This window comes from Coregonus clupeaformis, chromosome 8 (assembly GCF_020615455.1).
Source record: "Coregonus clupeaformis isolate EN_2021a chromosome 8, ASM2061545v1, whole genome shotgun sequence".
Classification (NCBI taxonomy): Eukaryota; Metazoa; Chordata; class Actinopteri; order Salmoniformes; family Salmonidae; genus Coregonus; species Coregonus clupeaformis.
Window position 1 is genome coordinate 35,399,620 of NC_059199.1, and position 20,683 is coordinate 35,420,302.

A 20,683-nucleotide genomic window follows, 5' to 3' on the forward strand; every position below is an offset into this window, starting at 1 on the left:
ACCACAACTGCAGCCGCCACCACAACTGCATCTGCTACCACAACTGTAGCCGCCACTACGACAGCCCCCGCCACCACAACTGCAGTCGCCACCACAACTGCATCCACTACCACAACTGTAGCCGCCACCACGACAGCCCCGGCCACCACAACTACAGCTGCCACCACAACTGCATCCGCAACCACACCTGCATTTGCCACTTCGACAGTAGCCGCTACCACCACAACTGCTGCCACTACAACAGCATCCGCTACCACAACTTTAGTCTTCGCCACCACAACTTTAGCCACCACTACGACAGCCCCTGCCACCACAACTTCATTTGCCATCGCGACAACAGTCGCAGCCACCACAACTGCAGCCGCCACTACGACAGCCTCGGCCACCACAACTGAAGCTGCCACTAAGACAGCAGCCACTGCCACCACAACTGCTGCCACCACAACATCATCTGCCACCAGCACTACTGCAGCTGCCATTTCGACAACTGCCGCTGCCACCAGAACTGCAGCCGCCCCCACAACAGTCCCTACCACCAGTACAACTGCAGCTGCCATTTTGACAATAGCCACTGCCACCACAACTGCAACCTCCACTAAGATGATGTTTCCCTACCCTGCTCCTTGACTGTACACAGTTTCTTTCACAAAAACACCTAATTCAACTCAATGAGGGCTTGATGATTAGTTGACAAGTTGAAACAGGTGTGCTTGTCCAGGGTTACAATAAAAATGTGCTGCAGACCCCACTAGAACAGCCCCTGCCACCACAACTGCAGCTTCTACCACAAAAGAAGCTGCCGCAACAACAACTGCAACTACCACCACAACTGCATTCTCCACTATGACAGCCCCTGCCAACACAACTGCAGCTGCCACTTCGACAACAGTCGCTGCCACCACAACTGAATCTGCCACTACAACAGCCAATGCCACCACAACTGCTGCGTGATCAAGTACAATATGAGTATACAGTGCATTGCAAAGTATTAATTCCCCTTGGATTTCTTCAAAAAAAATGTGTTAAAAAGTGGAATTAAAATTGATTTAATTGTCATTTGTTGTCAACAATGATCTCAAAATACTCTGTAATGTCAAAGTGAAATTTTTTTATAAAATAAGATTAATAAAAATGTGATAACTAAATTATAGTAATTGCATAAATATTCAGCCTCTTTGTTTAGGCAAGACTAAATTAGTTCAGGAGTACAATTTGGCTTAACAAATCACAGAATATGTTACATGGACTCTGTATGAAATAATAGGGGTTGACATTATTTTTTTATGACTAACCCTTCCTCTGTCCCCCATAAATACAACATCTGTAAGGTCCCTCAGTCAAGTATTGAATTTCAAGCACATATTCAACTACAAAGACCAGGGAGCCTTTTGAAAGCCTCATAAAAGGGCAGTGATTGGTAGATCGGTAGCAATATCAAATCAGACATTGAATATCTTTTTAAGCATGGTCAAGTGAATAGTTATGATGTGGATTATGTATTAAACCACCCAGATACATCAAAGATACAGTTTTCCTTCTGAACTGAGCTGCAGGACAGGAATTTAACTTCTCAGGGATGTTACCCTGAGGCCATTAGTGATTCTAAAGCAGTTAAAGAGTTCAATGGCTGTGAATGGGGAAAACTGAGGATGGATCAACAACATTGTAGTGACTCCACAATAATGATTTAAATGGCAGTGAAAATAATAATACAAATATACAGAATAAATATATTCCAGAACATACATTATGTATGTAACAAGGCAATAAAGTAATACTGCAAAAAAAATGATTTTGCCTAAATGCAAAGCCTTATGTTTGGGGCAAATCCAACACAACACATCACTGAGTAACTGCCGCCTTATATTCAAGCATGGTGGTTGCTGCATGATGGTATGGGTATGCTTGACATCGGCAAACACTGGGATTTTTTTCAGGATAAAAAGAAACGGGATGGAGCTAAGCACAGGCAAAATCCTAGAGGAAAACCTGCTTCAGTCTGTTTTACAACAGACACTAGGATAGGAATTTACCTTTCAGCAGGACAATAACCTACAACACAAGGCCAAATCTACATTGTAGTTGCTTACCACGAAGACAGTGAATGTTCCTGAGTGGCCAAGTTACAGTTTTCACTTAAATCTGCTTGAAAATCTATGGCAAGATTTGAAAATTGCTGTGTAGCCATGAGCACCAACATCTTTACAAAGCTTGAAGAATTAAGAAAATAATAAAGGGCTAATATTGCACAATCCAAGTGTGTAATGCTCGTAGAGACTTACCCAAGAAGACTCACCGCTGTAATCGCTGCCAAAGGTGTTTCTAGCATGTATTGACTCAGGGAGCTTAATACTTATGCAATAACTATATTTTAGTTATTTAATTTCTATCAATCTTTAAAAAATCTTACACTTTGACATTAGAGTATTTGGTTTAGATTGTTGACAATTTACAATTAAATACATTTTAATCCCACTTTGTAACAACAAAATGTGAATGAATCCAAGGCACTGGAGTTTCAGTGCCAATCATGAGTTGAAGTTCTTTCTGAATTCCTGTTCAGAAGAGCGATGAGAAAGTTGACAATGATAATGATTGTTTATTGCATAGCTGTGGAACATGCTTCCTGAGAGTATACTTTTTCATATCTCACGAAAATATACTTAAGTATACTTTCAAAAGTAGTATAACTTAAAATATATTTCAAGTATACTTTCAAAAACACTTGTGCACAAACTTTTGCATATTCCCCGGCATCCTTTTCTTCAGCTAAAGTTTTGATTTATAATATGATACTGTTCCTCATATTTAGCTTATTCAAATGTTTTGATGTTCATTTTCAAACTGAATAATGTTGTACTTTTAATTACACATGACATATTACAGATTTTATTGAAATATTAATGTATTACCGCAATGTGAACAACTAAAGTGTGAAATCTAATGGTGCACAGTTCTCATAACCATTTCATGTAAAGTGCTGCACCAGCCACAACTGCTTGGTAAATAGCATGTTAACATTGGCTGAGAAGATGCCTTGGTCAATGAAGAAAACCTTCACATGGCAAATTACAATAGCTAATGTGGTTACTAAGTAGAAATGTGTTTGTATAACTATGCTTGAAACACATTTTAAAAACACTTTTTGTAAAGAAAATACAGGAATTCTAATTCAAATAATATTTTAGTATATTTCTAATTTATGAAAAATATACATAAAATGTACTTATGGTGTATTCAAAGTATATTTGTTTTGCGCTTTATATAATATACTAAGAATATACTTAATGTGGAGTACCACGGACAAGCCACCAGCGGGATACTCGTCAAGGCCTGGTGACAGACAGTCTACATCACGCGGCGGTGGCTCCCCTTGCTGAAAGTGCCAGGTCTCGACGGATCCTCCGGCCAGGACTAATTGGGGCTGATTGAGGCTGGTGAGTAATCAAGGGGCTGATTGCTCACCAGCCGTACAGGGCCAATCAAGCTGCCAGGAGGGCAGCACACGGGAGGGTTGGAGGTAGTGAGAGGTTGCTACCGGACAGACGTCTTCACGGTCTGCTAGAATCGAGGGGCTCGGTGTTCTATCCCAGAGGAGATGGCATTCCCCGGAGCCCAAAAGGCAGTAACCCGGAAGAGGTCTCCTGGAGGAGACCGGTTTCTTTATTTTTCTTTATTGTTTTAAATACCCTTGAAACTGAGGTATCACACTTGTGTCTGTGTCTGATCTGTGTAAACGTCTTGATCAAACCCCCTGGTCTGCCACATTAAGTACAAAAAAAGTAGCCCAATATAGATAATTTAAAATGTATTTAATATACTTAAATGCTAGTAAAATACAAATAAAATTTACATTAAATGTATGCACTCACTAACTGTAAGTCGCTCTGGATAAGAGCGTCTGATAAATATGTAAAATGTATTTAACATTTAAAATTTAAATTTAAATGCATTAAATGTATAGTATAAAATTATATTTACATAATTTTAAATATACTTAAAATATGTTAATTAAGCATGATTTAAGAATATAAAAAAATAACAATTCATAATCTGATTGGCAGCAGCTGCTGCAACCACAACTGCAGCTGCAACTATGATGACAGCCACTGCAACCACAATTGCAGCCTCCACTACGACAGCCCCTGCCACCACAACTGCAGCCGCCACTACGACAGCCCCTGCCACCACAACTGCAACCACTACTAAGACAGCCGCTGCCACCAAAACTGCAGCTGCAACAACAGCAGCTGCCTCCACCTCAACTGCAGCTGCCATCACAACTGCATTTTCCACTACTACAGCCCCTGCCACCACAACTTCAGCTGCTACCACAACTGCAGCTGCCACTACGAGAATAGCCGCTGCCACCAAAACTGAAGCCGCCACTACGACAGCCCCTGCCACCAAAACTGAAGTCGCTCCTACGGCAACCACAACTGCAACTGCCTCCACAAATGCAGCTGCCGCAACCACAGCTGCAGCTGCCACTACGTTAACAGCCACTGCCACCACAACTGCAACCGTCACTGCTATTACAGCACCTGCCACCACAACTGTCTCTGTGTGACCCAGAGGCCGCAATATGTCAAAATCATGTTGAAACCTACTAGTCAGGCTTAATTCAGGGCCTACTTATTTGCACAGTCGCTGCGGTCAGACCGAGCGAGCTACGGTCAAGTGGGGCACAATGTTGAACTCGGAACGGCCTAGAGACTATAGTGATGCCATTCATTTGCATTTCAGTGTTGATTTCAGCCTGTCCGTTTGTTGACTTCAGCCTGTTCATTTGTTGTTTGTTGATTTCAGCCTGTTCATTTGTTGATGGTAAAGTTCATACCTCCCGTTTTGACCAGGATGCGTGTATCCGGTCCAGTACGGTTCGTACCTGCTCCCCGCTCCAAACCAGTGGTGCGTGTATCCAGTCCGGCACGACCCATGCCTACTCCTCGCACCAAACCAGTGGTGGGTGTTCCCAGTCCGGCCCGGCCCGTTCCTGCTCCTCGCACCAAACCAGTGGTGTGTGTTCCCAGTCCGGCCCGGCCCGTTCCTGCTCCTCGCACCAGACCTGTGGTGCGTGTATCCAGTCCAGTACGGCCCGTGCCTGCTCCCCGCACCAAACCAGTGGTGCGTGTATCCAGTCCGACCCGGCCCGTTCCTGCTCCTCGCACTAGACCAGTGGTGCGTGTCGCCAGTCCGGCCTGTTCCACCGGTGCCTGGTCCAGCAACGGTCAGCTGCTCCACTCCGGAGCCAGAGCAGTCCGCTCCACCGGTGCCCAGTCCAGCTCCGGTCAGCGGCTCCATTCCGGAGTCAGAGCATTCCGCTCCACCGGGGTCCAGTCCAGCTCCGGTCAGCGGCTCCACTCCGGAGCCAGAGCAATCCGCTCCACCGGTGCCTGATCCAGCTCCGGTCAGCGGCTCCACTCCGGAGTCAGAGTATTCCGCTCCACCGGAGTCCAGTCCAGCTCCGGTCAGCGGTTCCACTCTGGAGCCAGAGCATTCCGCTCCACCGGGGTCTAGTCCAGCTCCGGTCATCGGCTCCACTCCGGAGCCAGAGCAGTCCGCTCCACCGGTGCTTAGTCCAGCTCCGGTTAGCGGCTCCACTCCGGAGTCAGAGCAGTCCGCTCCACCGGTGCATAGTCCAGCTCCGGTCAGCGGCTCCACTCCGGAGCCAGAGCAGTCAGCTTCACCGGGTTCCAGTTCAGCTCCGGTCAGCGGCTCCACTCCGGAGCCAGAGCAGTCCGCTCCACCGGGGTCCAGTTCAGCTCCAGTCAGCGGCTCTACTCCAGACCCAGAAGTCAGCCCCTCTCCAGGGTCGGGGCCTCCCACACCAGGGTCCAGACAGGGCTTGGTGCATCGTGGGGGGATTGCCAATCCAGGCCCAGACGTCAGCCCTTCTCCAGGTTCGGGGTCTCCCACACCAGGGTCCAGACAGGGCTTGGTGCATCGTGGGGGGATTGCCGATCCAGGCCCATACGTCAGCCCCTCTCCAGGTTCGGGGTCTCCCACACCAGGGTCCAGACAGGGCTTGGTGCAGCGTGGGAGGATTGCCGATCCAGGCCCAGACGTCATCCCCTCTCCAGGTTCGGGGTCTCCCACACCAGGGTCCAGACAGGGCTTGGTGCATCGTGGGAGGAAGGAGAGCGGAAGCATCGCGCCGAGGTCCAGACCAGACCAGGGGCGTAACGGGGAGGCAGAGAGGAAGAGGTCGTCATGCCCGGAGCCGGATCCGCCTCCGAGGCTGAAAGCCCACCCGGACCCTCCCCTAATGAGTCAGGTTGGTGCGGCCAGAGTACGCACCTTTGGGGGGGGGGGGTGGTACTGTCACGCCCTGGCCTTGAGAGGCCTGTTGTCTTTAGTTGGTTTGGTCAGGGCGTGAGTTTCTATGTTATATATTCTATGTTTATGATCTAGTTAGTCTATTTCTATGTTGCAGTGCTAGGTTGTATTTCTATGTTTGGCCGGGTGTGATTCCCAATCAGAGACAGCTGTCGCTCGTGGTCTCTGATTGGGGATCATACTTAAGTAGCCCATTGCCTACTGTGTATTGTGGGATATTGTTCCTGTTAGGCTGGTATGTATAGCCCTTTGGACTTCACGTTATGTTGTTTCTTGTTTTGTTGAATGTTTATTTAGTTAATAAACATGTACGCTTTTCACGCTGCACCTTGGTCCGACCCGTCTCTCAACGTTCGTGACAGTGCATTAACTCAAAGAGCGTTGTGGCCTCGACGCCATCTTGTTTCCAGGCTAAAAGTACATCTGGCCACCCCTCTGCTCACCGAGTTTCGTCTTTGAAGTCTGTTCCGTTTACGAGAAACGGCCATGTCCATTTGGTGATGAAATGTAAATTTGCCATATACAGTGGGTCGACACCCTGTGGAATTGTCCGGTACATTAGAAATAATTTAAAAAAAGAAACAAATTATATCTCGGAAACCGAGTGTCCTAGAAACTTTATTTTGTGACTTCCCGGAAGAACGGGCCTTGGCGCTCGACCTGAGGCCATCGGCCTGTTTTTAGCGCGCCCGCGGATGTCTAGTTAGGGGCCGTCCATTTGCCATATGACATTTCTCATCGATCATACAGTAAATGCCGTCTGCGTCCCTTAGGTAGGTAAGGCCGATTCGATTTGAGGATGGTAAGGCAGGGTTCACATAGCCACGGTTGTTGTAGTGTAGGATATGCTACAAATGTGTAGCCTACCACAAAATTAGGAGATGGGAAAACATAAAAACAGGGGAGTTTGAGTAGCCTCTAACCCCTCCCCCTAAATAATGCGTTCTACTTTCCCTGAAATCATGCCATCTACTTTCACTGGTGGTTGGTAGGTTATAAAATATGTAAATCCTGTAAAAGTTGAGATGAATGAAGTAGGTAGTATTTAATTACAGAAATTACCTCCATGCTTAAAGGGGCAATCTGCATTTGCTATATACATGTACTTATAAATGAATGATATGTACCCATTGATTAGTGAAGAATATAACTTATGTAAATGCATCATTAGCTTAGTTCAACTGTCGTACCCCATCAAAACCCCAAATATAAGCTTGTTTTACTCCAATGTTTGTAAACAAAGTAAATGTAAACAGACACTATATAGCCTCAAAACATGTTTAAAACTATATTTGTGATAGCATATATGTTACATCCATTTCTCCAGCCCCGTCCCTCAGCTTTTTACCGAAACGGGCGGGGACTACGCTTTGTTATTGTTTCAACTGCTGATTGCCGCTTTAATAACAACAGAGAAAATAAACCCGAAAATATAATAGTCTATGATATTACACATTGACACTACCCGCCAAGCTCCCGTGCACTATTTTGAAAGTACGTGTGGGTGCCAAGCGTATGAGCGTGCGCCTACAAGAACGCGGAAAAGAGTTTCATTCAATGGGACTAAATTCAATGGCCATAGACTTTGATCTTATGATAATTAGGTAGAGAACGATTAAGATAGCCTATACCGTGCACTTGGTAGCCTAATGCATTGCACACGCAAGCGCTCAAACGCTCCACCTCTTCTTGCCTCTCTCTCCCACTCACTTCGGCTCGTGTGATATACCCTTTTTCTATGTAGACTACAATTTACATGCATTTCTGTTTATGTCCTTTACTTTATCGTCGGAAATGGCTTCCAACGGAGATGGACTGAGTAATTTTTATACATCGCTGTTGTATTTTGTCAGTTAACGGTTCCTAGGCTTTGCGCGATCATTGTGTAACTGTCTAATTAATGGAATTTCTATACTGACGAGATTGAAAGTGCTGAGAGCTTGCTCTCGGTGACTCCGATGTGTTTGGACCATGTCCTATGTCTCCTCGCAAGGTAAGATACCCAGATATTTAACAGCTCTTACAATCTCCCTCCCTCTCGTTGCCTCATCACCCACAGAGAATGAGGAAGTGGTACAGTGCAGGTTGTGAGATTGTGTCGGGCTGTATCATTTCGTAAGGTATGAAATAATCGTGTTGCTTTGTCAACTGGACTATTTGATTTGCTGTTGACAGTGGTGGACAAATGTTGTGCGTTTATGCACTGTAGCTGTATATATGTTTTTCAAGGACATGTCTTCTTTACTATTTCAGTTGATGGAAACACTGAATGCTTGACTAGTTGGTCCTGAAATACTCTGAGATTATTATACAGCATTAAAAGTACTTGATGTTCTAATAGTGTGTAAAAGTCGGTCATTTTTTAATTATTGATACGAAATGTGTTTTATTATCAATGCACAACCTGACCCTTTCTACAGTGCACTTCTCATTTGTAGGGGGGAGCTGTTAGCCTCAGAGTATTTTACTAACGCCTACGCCAGCCACTGCACTGCACACAAAGTGTATTTTTAGATTTCTAAATAGCCCAACCGTGAAGAGTCGTGGAATTGAGGTGAGAATAATTGGAGCAGGGGGTCATGGGAGCTGAGGGTCAATTAAGTCCGTGTTTTGCATAGCCCAAAAAAATGAAATAATTTAATATTTCTTAAATATGGATATACATATGATCAAGATGATACAGGTTTGTGTTATAGCTTAGGACGTTAGAAGTCTCAATGTTGGACTGTTAACGGAACTGTGTATCTGCTTTGTATGAATTTCCTGATGTAAATATATTGAGATCTTATTGTGACTGGACTAATTGGTTAATCAGCCTATAAAGGCATAATTAACAGACCGTGTATAAATAATTTTAAGGCTCTTCTTAATACTGTGATGTAGTCAGGGGTTAACCATACTCACAAGGACCACGAATATATGTTTGAGGAAACTTAAATTCTGATTTTTTTCCACTAATTGGTCTCTTGACCAATCAGATCGGATCTTTCGCCAAAATTGGGCAAAATATCAGAATTTGGCTGCATGTGTAAATGCAGTCTTAAGACTTATGTTTTAAAAAACGTTCATTCATAGCACAATAAGGAAATCAAAAGGCCTTGCTCAGTAAGAACTACTTTTTTTAGTTCATAACAAATATAACATTAATCATCTCAAAGTCCATCTCAATCTTAGTCTGAGTACTCCCCTCCACAAAATAAAACAGAATAAACATTTACCAATTCAACTTGATTGAGAATGGAGAACATTTCTTATTTGTAAAATGAAAAATAATAGCTTGGTTCCTTAACACTTGAAAGAGCAAACATGCAACTTCACTCAGCTTTTCTTTCATGTTTTGTCATTCTGTAGACATTCATTTGAATATATAATGATCTCAGCTTATCAACAGAATTGTCAAATGTTTTGCCCCAAAATATTTTGACATTATCGAAGACATCAACATTACTGTACGTGCTGTAACCCAATCATTGAGTTTGTTGCTGTAATGCACTGGTACTTCCTTGCGAGTTTGCTTAGCTTTGAGAAGTTCACTTGGACCCTTAAAGTGTCTCATAAATTGTATCAGAAAAGATCTTCAGAATCATGGTACAATTGTTTTTATGACTAAAACCACTGCTAACTCAGAGAAGGGTGTTGAATTATGTTATGAAACTGTTAGGACAGTTAGATGTGACATTTTGATTTTGGGTAACACTTTATTTGAAGGGTACATAATATAAGGACGTCTTAAAGCAGTGCTAATCAAACTTTTTCAGCTGGGACACCATTTTTTTTTGCCAGAATTTCTCAGGACCCCATTTTTTCCCCAAGAATATCTCGTGACCCCACCCCAAATCTAATGACACAGCCTTAAAATCGTTCAATTTCGATTTTTACATCAACAAATAGCCTTCAATTCATAGCATTTTCATCTCTTATTAAAATAAATACATTACTCAATACAATTGTATTTTTCTTAGTATTTTTCTTTGGGGGGGTGGCGGCCCTACTGCAGTTCCCTCGCAACCCCGACTTTGAATGCCACTGTCCTAAAGGGATACTTCACTCAAATGACAAAACTACTTACAGTTTTTGTTTCCTTATACTTAAAAAAATGTTTCAGAGATTTTTAATTTATAAAACACATTTGCAATAAAAACACATTTGCAATAAAACATGAATTCCTAAATTCATTGTACAACATAATGATTAAGGTTATAGCATTGTTTTTTAACTTGATTGGGCCTTTACGAATGTATTTGTAATCTTCTATTTACCAAAATCCATTAGGCCTACTTGTAAAATCCTATCGTAAAACCCTATCAGAGCACAACATGTGTATTAAGCACAGCAGTGTTCTAGAATATTGGACTGTTAGCTTTCATACTTTTCGCATTCTCAGCGCTGCTCAAGCAATTTCTCCAACTGTCAACACATTCAAATGGATAGAGGCATACATGGAGCCGAGTTGGTTGGGAATTTTGGGGAGGTGCGCAGTCGGGCTGTGTGGTCTCAGAGCCTCGTAGCTATGTCACAATGGGACCCCGGACTATCACGTCTCTGTGTCTCTGAATTACTCTTAGTGAGTTACTCACCCTGTGAAACAAACCCAGTGTGCTCCGTTTCAGCTAGAGAGAAATGGGAATGTAGTTTTGGTCCTGTGAGATGCAGAAAATAGTCATCTGTCCTCGATTCATAGATAGACTGAAAAGGATGTAATAGCCCTTAGGAAATGCATCATCACTTACATTTTAGTCATTTAGCAGCCGCTCTTATCAAGAGCGACTTGCAGTTAGTGAGTGCATACATTTTCATACTGGCCCCCCGTAGGAATGGAACCCACAACCCTGGCGTTGCAAACGCCATGCTCTACCAACTGAGCTACACGTGACCTTGCACACACCCCAACACACCCACCCCTTTACTGATACAGCAGCAAGCACACACAAATAAACCGTTTCATGCATACACTAGAGTAAATAGAAGGTTGCCAGTTGAAACCCAGGGCTCACTGAGGGAATCTGTCAGGTGTGAGGCGGACGGTTACTGGTGTTACTGAGTAAATTCAGACACGGGTCCCCATGTAGGGTGACCACATTTAAAATACCAAAATGCGGACAACAGAATAATTTTGCGGGACATTTGTAGGCCAGTGTCGCCTACATGTAAAATAAAATTGGGAGAGGGGGGGCAGCGTCGACAAAATGTAGCCTATTGCATCTCATTATAGAAGATGTATAAAATGCATCTTCCAATTGCAACCTCTGCCTATGCCCACACATATTGTTTCAAGAACATTTTATATTTTTAATACCCTCAAACATCAAGCTAGGCATACCTCATTTCAAAATAGGCCATCATCACTGTCAATCGTGAACGATCATTCTTATCACGTTTTACCAGTGAAACGTCCAAACCACCTTCATCTGCATGCCAGTCATTTGATCTCAATCAGTTTCATGGGAATATGCATTTAGATCTTCTTGAATTAATGTTTCATGAACAAATTAGAGCAGATGCCTAACCTACAGCCTTTCTGTATTCTGTTTCAATCCAAGCACATTCTGCCCAGTGGCGCGCGCGGTTGAGTTTTGGCCGCATGAGAAAAAAAGTGTGACTATTCAGTTAACCATCCTAAAATCTCGTGAGAAATTAGGTGGTGTTTTTGATGTAACAGTAACGTTATACTATGCTATTATATTTGTTTCTGTTATGTAGAATACTAATTAGACCTAATCATTAGGCTATGTGATCTTCCAAGACATTGATTCAGCTTTGATCTAACTTTACTAAACGAGCACCATTGTGAGAAGTGGCGGAGCGACACTCCGGTGCTCTCTAGCAGCACTACAGTGGAAGTCGGTGTCTTTTAAGATGAATAGGGAGCACGATGTTTTTTCTCATCAGCATGACCTTATTTCTATTACAGCATATTGGATGAATGTCATTCATATTCCTTTCACCCAGTTCAATGTCAAATCGACAGGTTTAGGCTACCACATGATACTCGAATTTTCCCTATACCCATCATGAGGTTGCTACAATCTAGCCTATGAATGAAAGTTTACAACGTAGGTTCACACAGGTCGAGAGAAAAATTTGAGGTGACAGATAGGGCATACTCCTTAGTCCAATAGGTGCAAACGAGAGTTTCTATTGGACAAATCCAGGTATGTTTATCCCCATTTCGTTTCGTTTGCTTCTGTTTAATAAACGTTTTACAACAGAAATGGCTGAATAAATACACCCCTGATCACACGGTTCACTTTCAAAGCCATCACGTTGTACTCCTTCTCGCATCGATGTACTCTCATCCTCTCACATGTTCCCTTCAATTGTGGACTTCAATGCACAACACATCAGCTGTATGTGACCAGGCGAAAAAACCTTTCCAAGCCAAACCATATCAAAACCGCTACACACAGCCTAGATCAGTGTCACCATATTAGCTAAAGTAACGTCATAGTCAACATAGCTAATAGAACTAAGGCGTTAGTAAACCTGCTACAATCATGCAGTAATGTTACAGTCAGTAAGTAGTTCAATAAGCAGTTTAGCAGTTACACCAGCGGCCCAGTGGCAATACATTTGTAAAACCAAAAGTTTACCTTGAATTGGAAGGGTTCCAGTTTTGTGTTGGATAGTCATAGTCAGCTATCCCTCTGTTTAAGCCAGGTGTTTGAGTAGGTTAAACTAGCTAGGTAGCTGCATTTGCTAGCTAGCTAAGTAAGTGAAAGTGAAAGTGAAAAAAAGTATGAAATATAGCTATCTCTCTCTGGCTTCTCCTTCATTTTTGAAGAAATTAATTTGTTCAAAACTGTTCAACTATTGTCGTTCTCTCTCTTTGAGTCAACTACTCACCACATTTTATGCACTGCAGTGCTAGCTAGCTGTAGTGTATGCTTTCAGTACTAGATTAATTCTCTGATCCTTTGATTGGGTGGACAACATGTCAGTTGATGCTGCAAGAGCTCTGATATGTTGGAAGATGTCCTCCGGAAGTTGTCATAATTACTGTGTAAGTCTATGGAAGGGGGTGGGAACCATGAGCCTCCTAGGTTTTGTATTGAAGTTAATGTACCCAGAGGAGGAAGGAAGCTAGCTGTCCTCGGGCTACACCATGGTGCTACCCTACAGAGTGCTGTTGAGGATACTATAGACCTTCATTGCAAAACAGTCTGTTTTAATCAATTATTTGGTGATGTGAATATATTTCGTATAGTTTTATCTAAAAGGATAACTTTAAATGTTTTACTATTTTTATTTTTAAGAAATTCACTGAAAAAGATGGTCCTCCCCTTCCTCCTCTGAGGAGCCTCCACTGCACTACACCCCTGTTCCCACTGCACCAAACGAGCTAATTGAAGCACACCTAGCCTACTCTTTTGCCTCACACAAAATTAGGCGATGCAGCAATGAGAAACCACATGTGTGGGAATACACTACATTACCAAAAGTATGTGGACACTTGCTTGTCGAGCATCTCATTCCAAAATCATGGCCATTAATATGGAGTTGGTCCCGCCTTTGTTGGTATAACAGCCTCCACTCTTCTGGGAAGGCTTTCCACTAGATGTTGGAACATTGCTGCGGGGCCGACTGGCTCGCAGTCTGCGTTCCAATTCATCCCAAAGGTGTTCGATGGAGTTGAGGTCAGGGCTATGTGCAGGCCAGTCAAGGTCTTCCACACCGATCTTGACAAACCATTTATGTATAGAACTCGCTTTGTGCACGGGGGCATTGTCATGCTGAAACAAGAAAGGGCCTTCCCCAAACTGTTGCCACAAAGTTGGAAGCACAGCATCATCTAGAATGTCATTGTATGCTGTAGTGTTAAGATTTCCCTTCACTGGAACACAAAAAACAGCCCCAGACCATTATTCCTTCTCCACCAAACTTTACAGTTGGCACTATGCATTGGGGCAGGTAGCGTTTTCCTGGCATCCACCAAACCTAGATTTGTCCGTCGGACTGCCATATGGTGAAGCGTGATTCATCACTCCAGAGAACGCATTTCCACTGCTCCAGAGTCCGATGTTTCCACTTCACAATAACAGCCCTTACAGTTGACCGGGGCAGCTCTAGCAGGACAGAAATTTGACAAACTGACTTGTTGGAAAGGTGGCATCCTATGACGGTGCCACGTTAAAAGTCACTGAGCTCTTCATTAAGGCCATTTTACCGCCAATGTTTGTCTATGGAGATTGAATGGCTGTGTGCTCGATTTTATACACCTGTCAGCAACAGGTGTGGCTGAAATAGCCGAATCCACTAATTTGAAGGGGTGTCCACATACTTTTGTATATATAGTGTTTTTGGCCAAGGCTGGCAGTCAATCTCCTTTGTGTTCACATAGCAAAAATCTTGAAGTCGTCAGCCACTTAGACTTGTTAAAATACTCCAAACCAGAAGGTGGCAGTAGTGTTGGCAATGCATGAGTTGCTTTATGGTCTAGTGAATGTTATCTAGCTAACTAGCTGCGCTAATGTTGCTATTGTTGTAGAAATCCCTTGTTGATACTAGCCAGATGGCCACAGCTATATAACTAGCTAGCAAGATGACAAAGAAACAATTTAATTAACTCTCCACAATTGCATACAGCCCATAGATACATTTTTAGCTAGCTGGCTAACATTAGTGTATCCCCAGGCCCTTTACTGCTACCAGTTAATGCCAAGGCAGATGGCACAAATGGGGCAGTTCGATTGGGCAGAGCAAGAGTTCAGTCCGTTTCAACCAATAGCAAGGGGACTGGTCTGGTTTTAAGGTTAGATTGGATAACTGAGGTGATTTTGATCCCCTGTGAATGTCGGACAGTTTTGACCATTTGCTGGACTAAGTAGTGTGTGTAGCGTATAAACTGTGTGAGTGGCTAAGAAGAATTGATCATCGAGAGACAAGACAGACAGCGACTCTAGATACCGGCAATTCTAGAGTTACTGTTTGTTCAGAGTAGCTAGTGAGACAGTTGTATCGTGAGTACTGTGTGTCAGAGTAGTTTAGGTCTTGTGAAAAAATTAATTTGTCTAACTAGCAAAGCTAGCCCTCCGTTTCCCACCACTGCACTGAATACGGACCGCTCTCGCATGCATTTGTTACTCACACTCCCAGAACTCACAAACACCCACACACAGACACAGAGAAGCGCAAGGACCACACTTGCTTTTGTTCATCTAGTCCCATTGAGGGACAAAGCCCTGCAACGTAGTAAGATACATTTTACATTTCAGAGCTCTGAATAGTAATAAAGGGTACCCCATGGTTTTAAAGGTTGCAACCGTTTTTTTCTTCATTAAATGTTTGTTTTTTGAATTACTGAGTTTGCTATGAGTTTATGAATTATAGTTCTCGTGCATGATACCATACTGATTTGTTCTGTTTCTGATTGAAGCCTTTTCTCTTGCATGATACCATACTGATTGCTTTTGTTTCTGAATTGTAGTGTTGAGTTTTACACCATACAATTTGGGTTTATTGCGAGTTATATACATTGCATTTGATTCCATTCTGAAGAGTCTTATTTCTGTATATACTGAATTAAGCCCAAAGGTAATTTGTACTGTCCAAATATAATACATTTTCCTAATACAAGATCATTTATGCCAATTGCCTTCATTTGGTTCTTTTTGAGTATATGTGGTCACCTCTGTTAGCACCGGAGGCCAGGTGGGACACACCGTGAACTATGTCACCTCCTGTTGGGCGCACCGTGAATCAACTGCACCCATGGTTCCGGTGAAGGTTGACGGACACGACATGGAAGCGCTATTAGACTCCAGAAGCATGGTTACGCTCGTAACCACGAGCCTGCTGAACCAGGAGACCGAACGGGGTAGGGAGATGTCCATTTCCTTTGTTCACAGTGACACAAATCGGTATCCTGCCGTATGTACCAACATCGTGACACCACAAGGGAGCTGCCAGATGATGGTGGGTGCAGTACCAGAGCTGCCGGTACCTATCCTAGTGGGATGGGATTGTCCGCTGTTCTATGGGGGCATGAGTTGAAAAAAAAGATACGAGCCGGCCAAAGAAGAGAGCGGGGATGACCCCTCGCCTGTGCGGCCAGGACGCCACCGGTTAACCAACCTGACTCTACGGGTCCGGAGTCGGAGGGGGAGCCGGAACCCGAACCTCCTGGGGAACCACTGGAGGAGGAGCCCAGCCTCCCCCTTCTCGATTTTGAGGGGCCAGTCAAGAACCTCGTTGGGGGCCAACTGAGGGGCCAATTCGGGACGGCCCAGTGGGAGGATCCGAATTTAAAAGCTGCCGCAGCCCAAGTGATAGCGGTGGATGGACAGCTACTTCCGGGGGTGAGTGACTGGCGATACCCCCATTTCCAAATTAAGAATAACCTTTTGTATCAGGTGTCGTGCCAACAGGGGGAACTTCGAGAGGTTTTGTTGCTGCCCCGACGGTACGTAGGAACCGTTCTTCAGCTGGCCCACACCCACCTGTTAGGGGCGCACCTGGGAATATGGAAGACCCGGGAACGGGTCACCGCCGGTTCCACTGGCCCGGGATGAGGAGGGCCGTGGAAGAAATTGAGCTCTTCTATTCTCATTGTTTCTACAGATTGTAAATTGAATTTTATTTTCAGTATTATTATATTATTGATCGATTGAATATGACTTTTCAGATCACCCAGTAGCGCTATCTGCTGGGTTAGCGCCAGGTAAATATCACAATCCTTCAGCCATTCCTGGACCTGTGACCAAAAACAAACTACAAATGGACAGTACCAAAACAAACGATCTAATGATTCTGTCTCTTCGCAGCAAAATCTGCAGAGCTGGGAATATTGTATCCCCAAATAAATAACATTATATTGGTAGCCAGAATTTTGTATAATAATTTAAATTGAAAAATTCAAAGTTTTGAATCCGGTGTCGTTTTGCGTATCAGTTCATAAACACTATGCCATGGAATCGGTACGTCAAAAATCTCTTCCCAACTATTTTGCAATCTATATGGGACGGTTGTCAATCCTTTGTTCCTTAAATGTCAAACCTTTGGTCCTCTAGGAAGAGTCTTGGTGGTTCCAAACTTCTTCCATTTAAGAATGATGGAGGCCACTGTGTTCTTGGGGACTTTCAATGCTTCAGACATTTATTGGTACCCTTCCCCAGATCTGCGCCTCGATTGAATCCTTTCTCGGAGCTATATGGAGAATTCCTTCGACCTCATGGCTTGGTTTTTTCTCTGACATTCACTGTCAACTGTGGGACCTTATATAGACAGGTGTGTGTCTTTCCAAATCATGTCCAATCAATTGAATTTACCACAGGTGGGACTCCAATCAAGTTTTAGAAACATCTCAAGGATGATCAATGGAAACAGGATGCACCTGAGCTCAATTTCGAGTCTCATAGCAAAGGGTCTGAATACTTATGTAAATAAGGTATTTCTGTTTTGTATTTTTATCACATTTTCTAAATTTTCTAAAAACCTGTTTTCGCTTTGTCAGTATGGGGTATTGTGTGTAGATTGCTGAGGATTTTATTTTATTTAATCAATTTTAAAATAAGGCTATAACGTAACAAGTCAAGGGGTCTGAATACTTTACAAAGGCACTGTATATCCCATTTTTTTAAGGCAACGTTTTTGACTTACAGTAGGCCTAGCCAACAACAACAGAAAAGACTTGTGTCTGCCACATTGATTTTGGTGATATAATCTCTATGCATGCATCAGTTGACACAGCACCTTTTGGACATCTTGTATCATGGAGTGTTGAGATTTGTCACTGGATGCTCCTCACACATAATTGTATTTATTTTACAAGGCTATGACTGGTAAACGTACCACTGTACCTATTTTCCTTGACCCAGGCCAGCCATGATTCTTATAACCTCAGAACATCCCAACTACACAGTAAATCAAGGATAGTTGAAATCACTGTGTTAAAGAAATGTGGGTTAAATTGAAACTACAGGGAGTTATCTTAACCCTCAAGAGACCTTGGAGTTAGTGTTGATAATTGGAGTTGATTGGGACAGAGTATTTTTAACTCCATTAAGAGTAACCAGAGACAGGGAGTTAAATCTATGGCTTATCCACAGATATGGGAGGGGCCTCATTGACATAGTTCCTACAATGCTCTGTTGAAGGTTGATTTGATGCTACACAAAAATAAGAAACATCATTTTTCTAAACTAATCCCATCTGTAAGTGGTTGGATTTATATAAACCGTTAGTGACATAGTTGTTCCAGTTTACATTGAGTAGGTAGTCTCCCCTACTATGACAGGTATTCTAAATGCTAATTGTGGGTAATGTAAAAGTGCTGGATATCTTCCTGCAATTTGGATGCCAATAGAGTGTCACGCCCTGACTCAGGGGACTCTTATATGTTGAGTCAGGGTGTGTATATTCTATGTTGTGTTTTCTATGTTGTCATTCTAGTATGTGTAGATCTATGTTGGCCGGTGTGGTTCCCAATCAGAGGCAGCTGATTGGGGATCATACTTAGGCAGCCATTTGGCACTCGTTAGTTGTGGGATCTTGTTCCGTGTTGGAGGCTTTTATTGTGTTAGCCTTAGGACTTCACGTTTCATTTTGTTGTTTTGTCGTTGTTTATCAGTGTAAAAACATGTACGCATTTCACGCTGCTCCTTGGTCTGACCCGTCCTTAAACAAACGTGACAGAAGATCCCACCAAACACGGACCAATCAGCGTGCCCAGGAGCAAACACCCTGGACACAGGTGGGGAAGATTTTGTCTTGGGAGGAGATATTTGCGGGAAAAGGACCCTGGGCGAAGAAGGAGGCCCAGGCAGGAGAGGAACAACGTCAACACAGAAACCGGCCGGGGAGGAAGGCCGAGAAGCAGCCCCAATCATTTTTTTGGTGGGGGCTAAAGGGGTGGTCGGGGAACGTGAGAGAAGAGCCCCGACCACTGCACCCGGTGGGTTTCCAGATTGATTCCCTACAACCATGGGAAGAAGAGTGGGAACAGTTCTATATTGAGGAGTCAGAGGATGACGACGACGATGAGTGTCTGTTCCCTAACTTGTGGGGACTCCCGGAGGAGTCCTCACTGGAGGAGAAGTGCCGAGAGAGAGAGAAGGATCGGTTCTGTAGGGTAAGAGAGGAAGCCACCACATTACGAGGGCTGATAGCTAGAATAGAGCGGGAGAGAGCCATTCAAGAGGAGGCACTGCAGGAGGCTCGTAGAGAGAAGGAGGAAGTAGAGGCACGGAGAGAGGAGCTGGTTAGGCAGCATAAGGAGCGGGGGTTAATAGAGGAACCCAGGTATGCGGAGAAACGCACTGTATCGCCAGTGCGCATGCACAGCCGAGTGCGTTCTGTGCCAGCGCCCCGCACGTGTCGTGCGAAAGTGGGCAGCCAGCCAGGACGGGTTGTGCCAGCTCTCCACTCCAGACCTCCAGTCCGCCTCCACAGTCCGGTCCGGCCCGTTCCTGTTCCTCGCACCAAGCCCGTGGTGCGTGTTCCCAGTCCGGCCCGGCCTGTTCCTGCTCCTCGCACCAAGCCCGTGGTGCGTGTTCCCAGTCCGGCCTGTTCCTGCTCCTCGCACCAAGCAAGTGGTGCGTGTCGCCAGTCCGGCCCGGCCTGTTCCTGCTCCCCGCACCAAGCCAGTGGTGCGTGTCGCCAGCCTGGTACGGCCCGTTCCTGCTCCCCGCACCAAGCCAGTGGTGCGTGTCGCCAGCCCGGTACGGCCCATTCATGCTCCTCGCACCAAGCCAGTGGTGCATATTCCCAGTCCGGCCCTGCCCGTTCCTGCTCCTCGCACCAGGCCAGTGGTGCGTGTTCCCAGTCCGGCCGGCCCGGCCCGTTCCTGCTCCTCGCACCAGGCCAGTGGTGCGTGTTCCCAGTCCGGCTCCCCGCACCAAGCCAGTGGTGCGTGTTCCCAGTCTGGCCCGGCCCGTTCCTGCTCCCCGCACCAAGCCAGTGGTGCGTGTCCCCAGTCCGGCCCGGCCCGTTCCTTCTCCTCGCACCAAGCCAGTGGTGCATGTCGCCAGTCCGGCCCGGCCCGTTCCTGCTCCTCGCACCAAGCCAGTGGTGCGTGTCCCCAGTCCGGCCCGGCCCGGCCCGTTCCTGCTCCTCGCACCAAGCCAGTGGTGTGTGTTCCCAGTCCGGCCCGGCCCATTCCTGCTCCTTGCACCAAGCCAGTGGTACGTGTTCCTAGTCCGGCCCGGCCCGCTCCCTGCACCAGACCAGTGGTGCGTGTTCCCAGTCCGGCCCGGCCCGTTCCTGCTTCCCGCACCAAGCCAGTGGTGCGTGTTCCCAGTCTGGCCCGACCCGTTCCTGCTCCTCGCACCAAGCCAGTGGTACGTGTTCCTAGTCCGGCCCGGAGCCAGAGCAGTCCGATCCACCGGTGCCTAGTCCAGCTACGGTCAGC

The 20,683-nt window shown here is 45.0% G+C and overlaps 1 protein-coding gene across 2 annotated transcripts in view; it reads left to right on the forward strand.

The window, feature by feature from the left end:
• The first annotated feature begins 8,044 nt into the window (after window positions 1-8,044).
• The window catches only part of LOC121571972 (ras/Rap GTPase-activating protein SynGAP), a 91,829-nt gene continuing 79,190 nt past the window's right edge, over window positions 8,045-20,683 (forward strand). For both annotated transcript variants that reach the window (XM_041883785.1, XM_041883786.1), the window contains exon 1: window positions 8,045-8,332. In XM_041883785.1, the coding sequence (XP_041739719.1) occupies window positions 8,311-8,332 (22 nt within the window). In that variant the 5' untranslated portion in view covers window positions 8,045-8,310. The remainder of the gene's footprint in view (window positions 8,333-20,683) is intronic.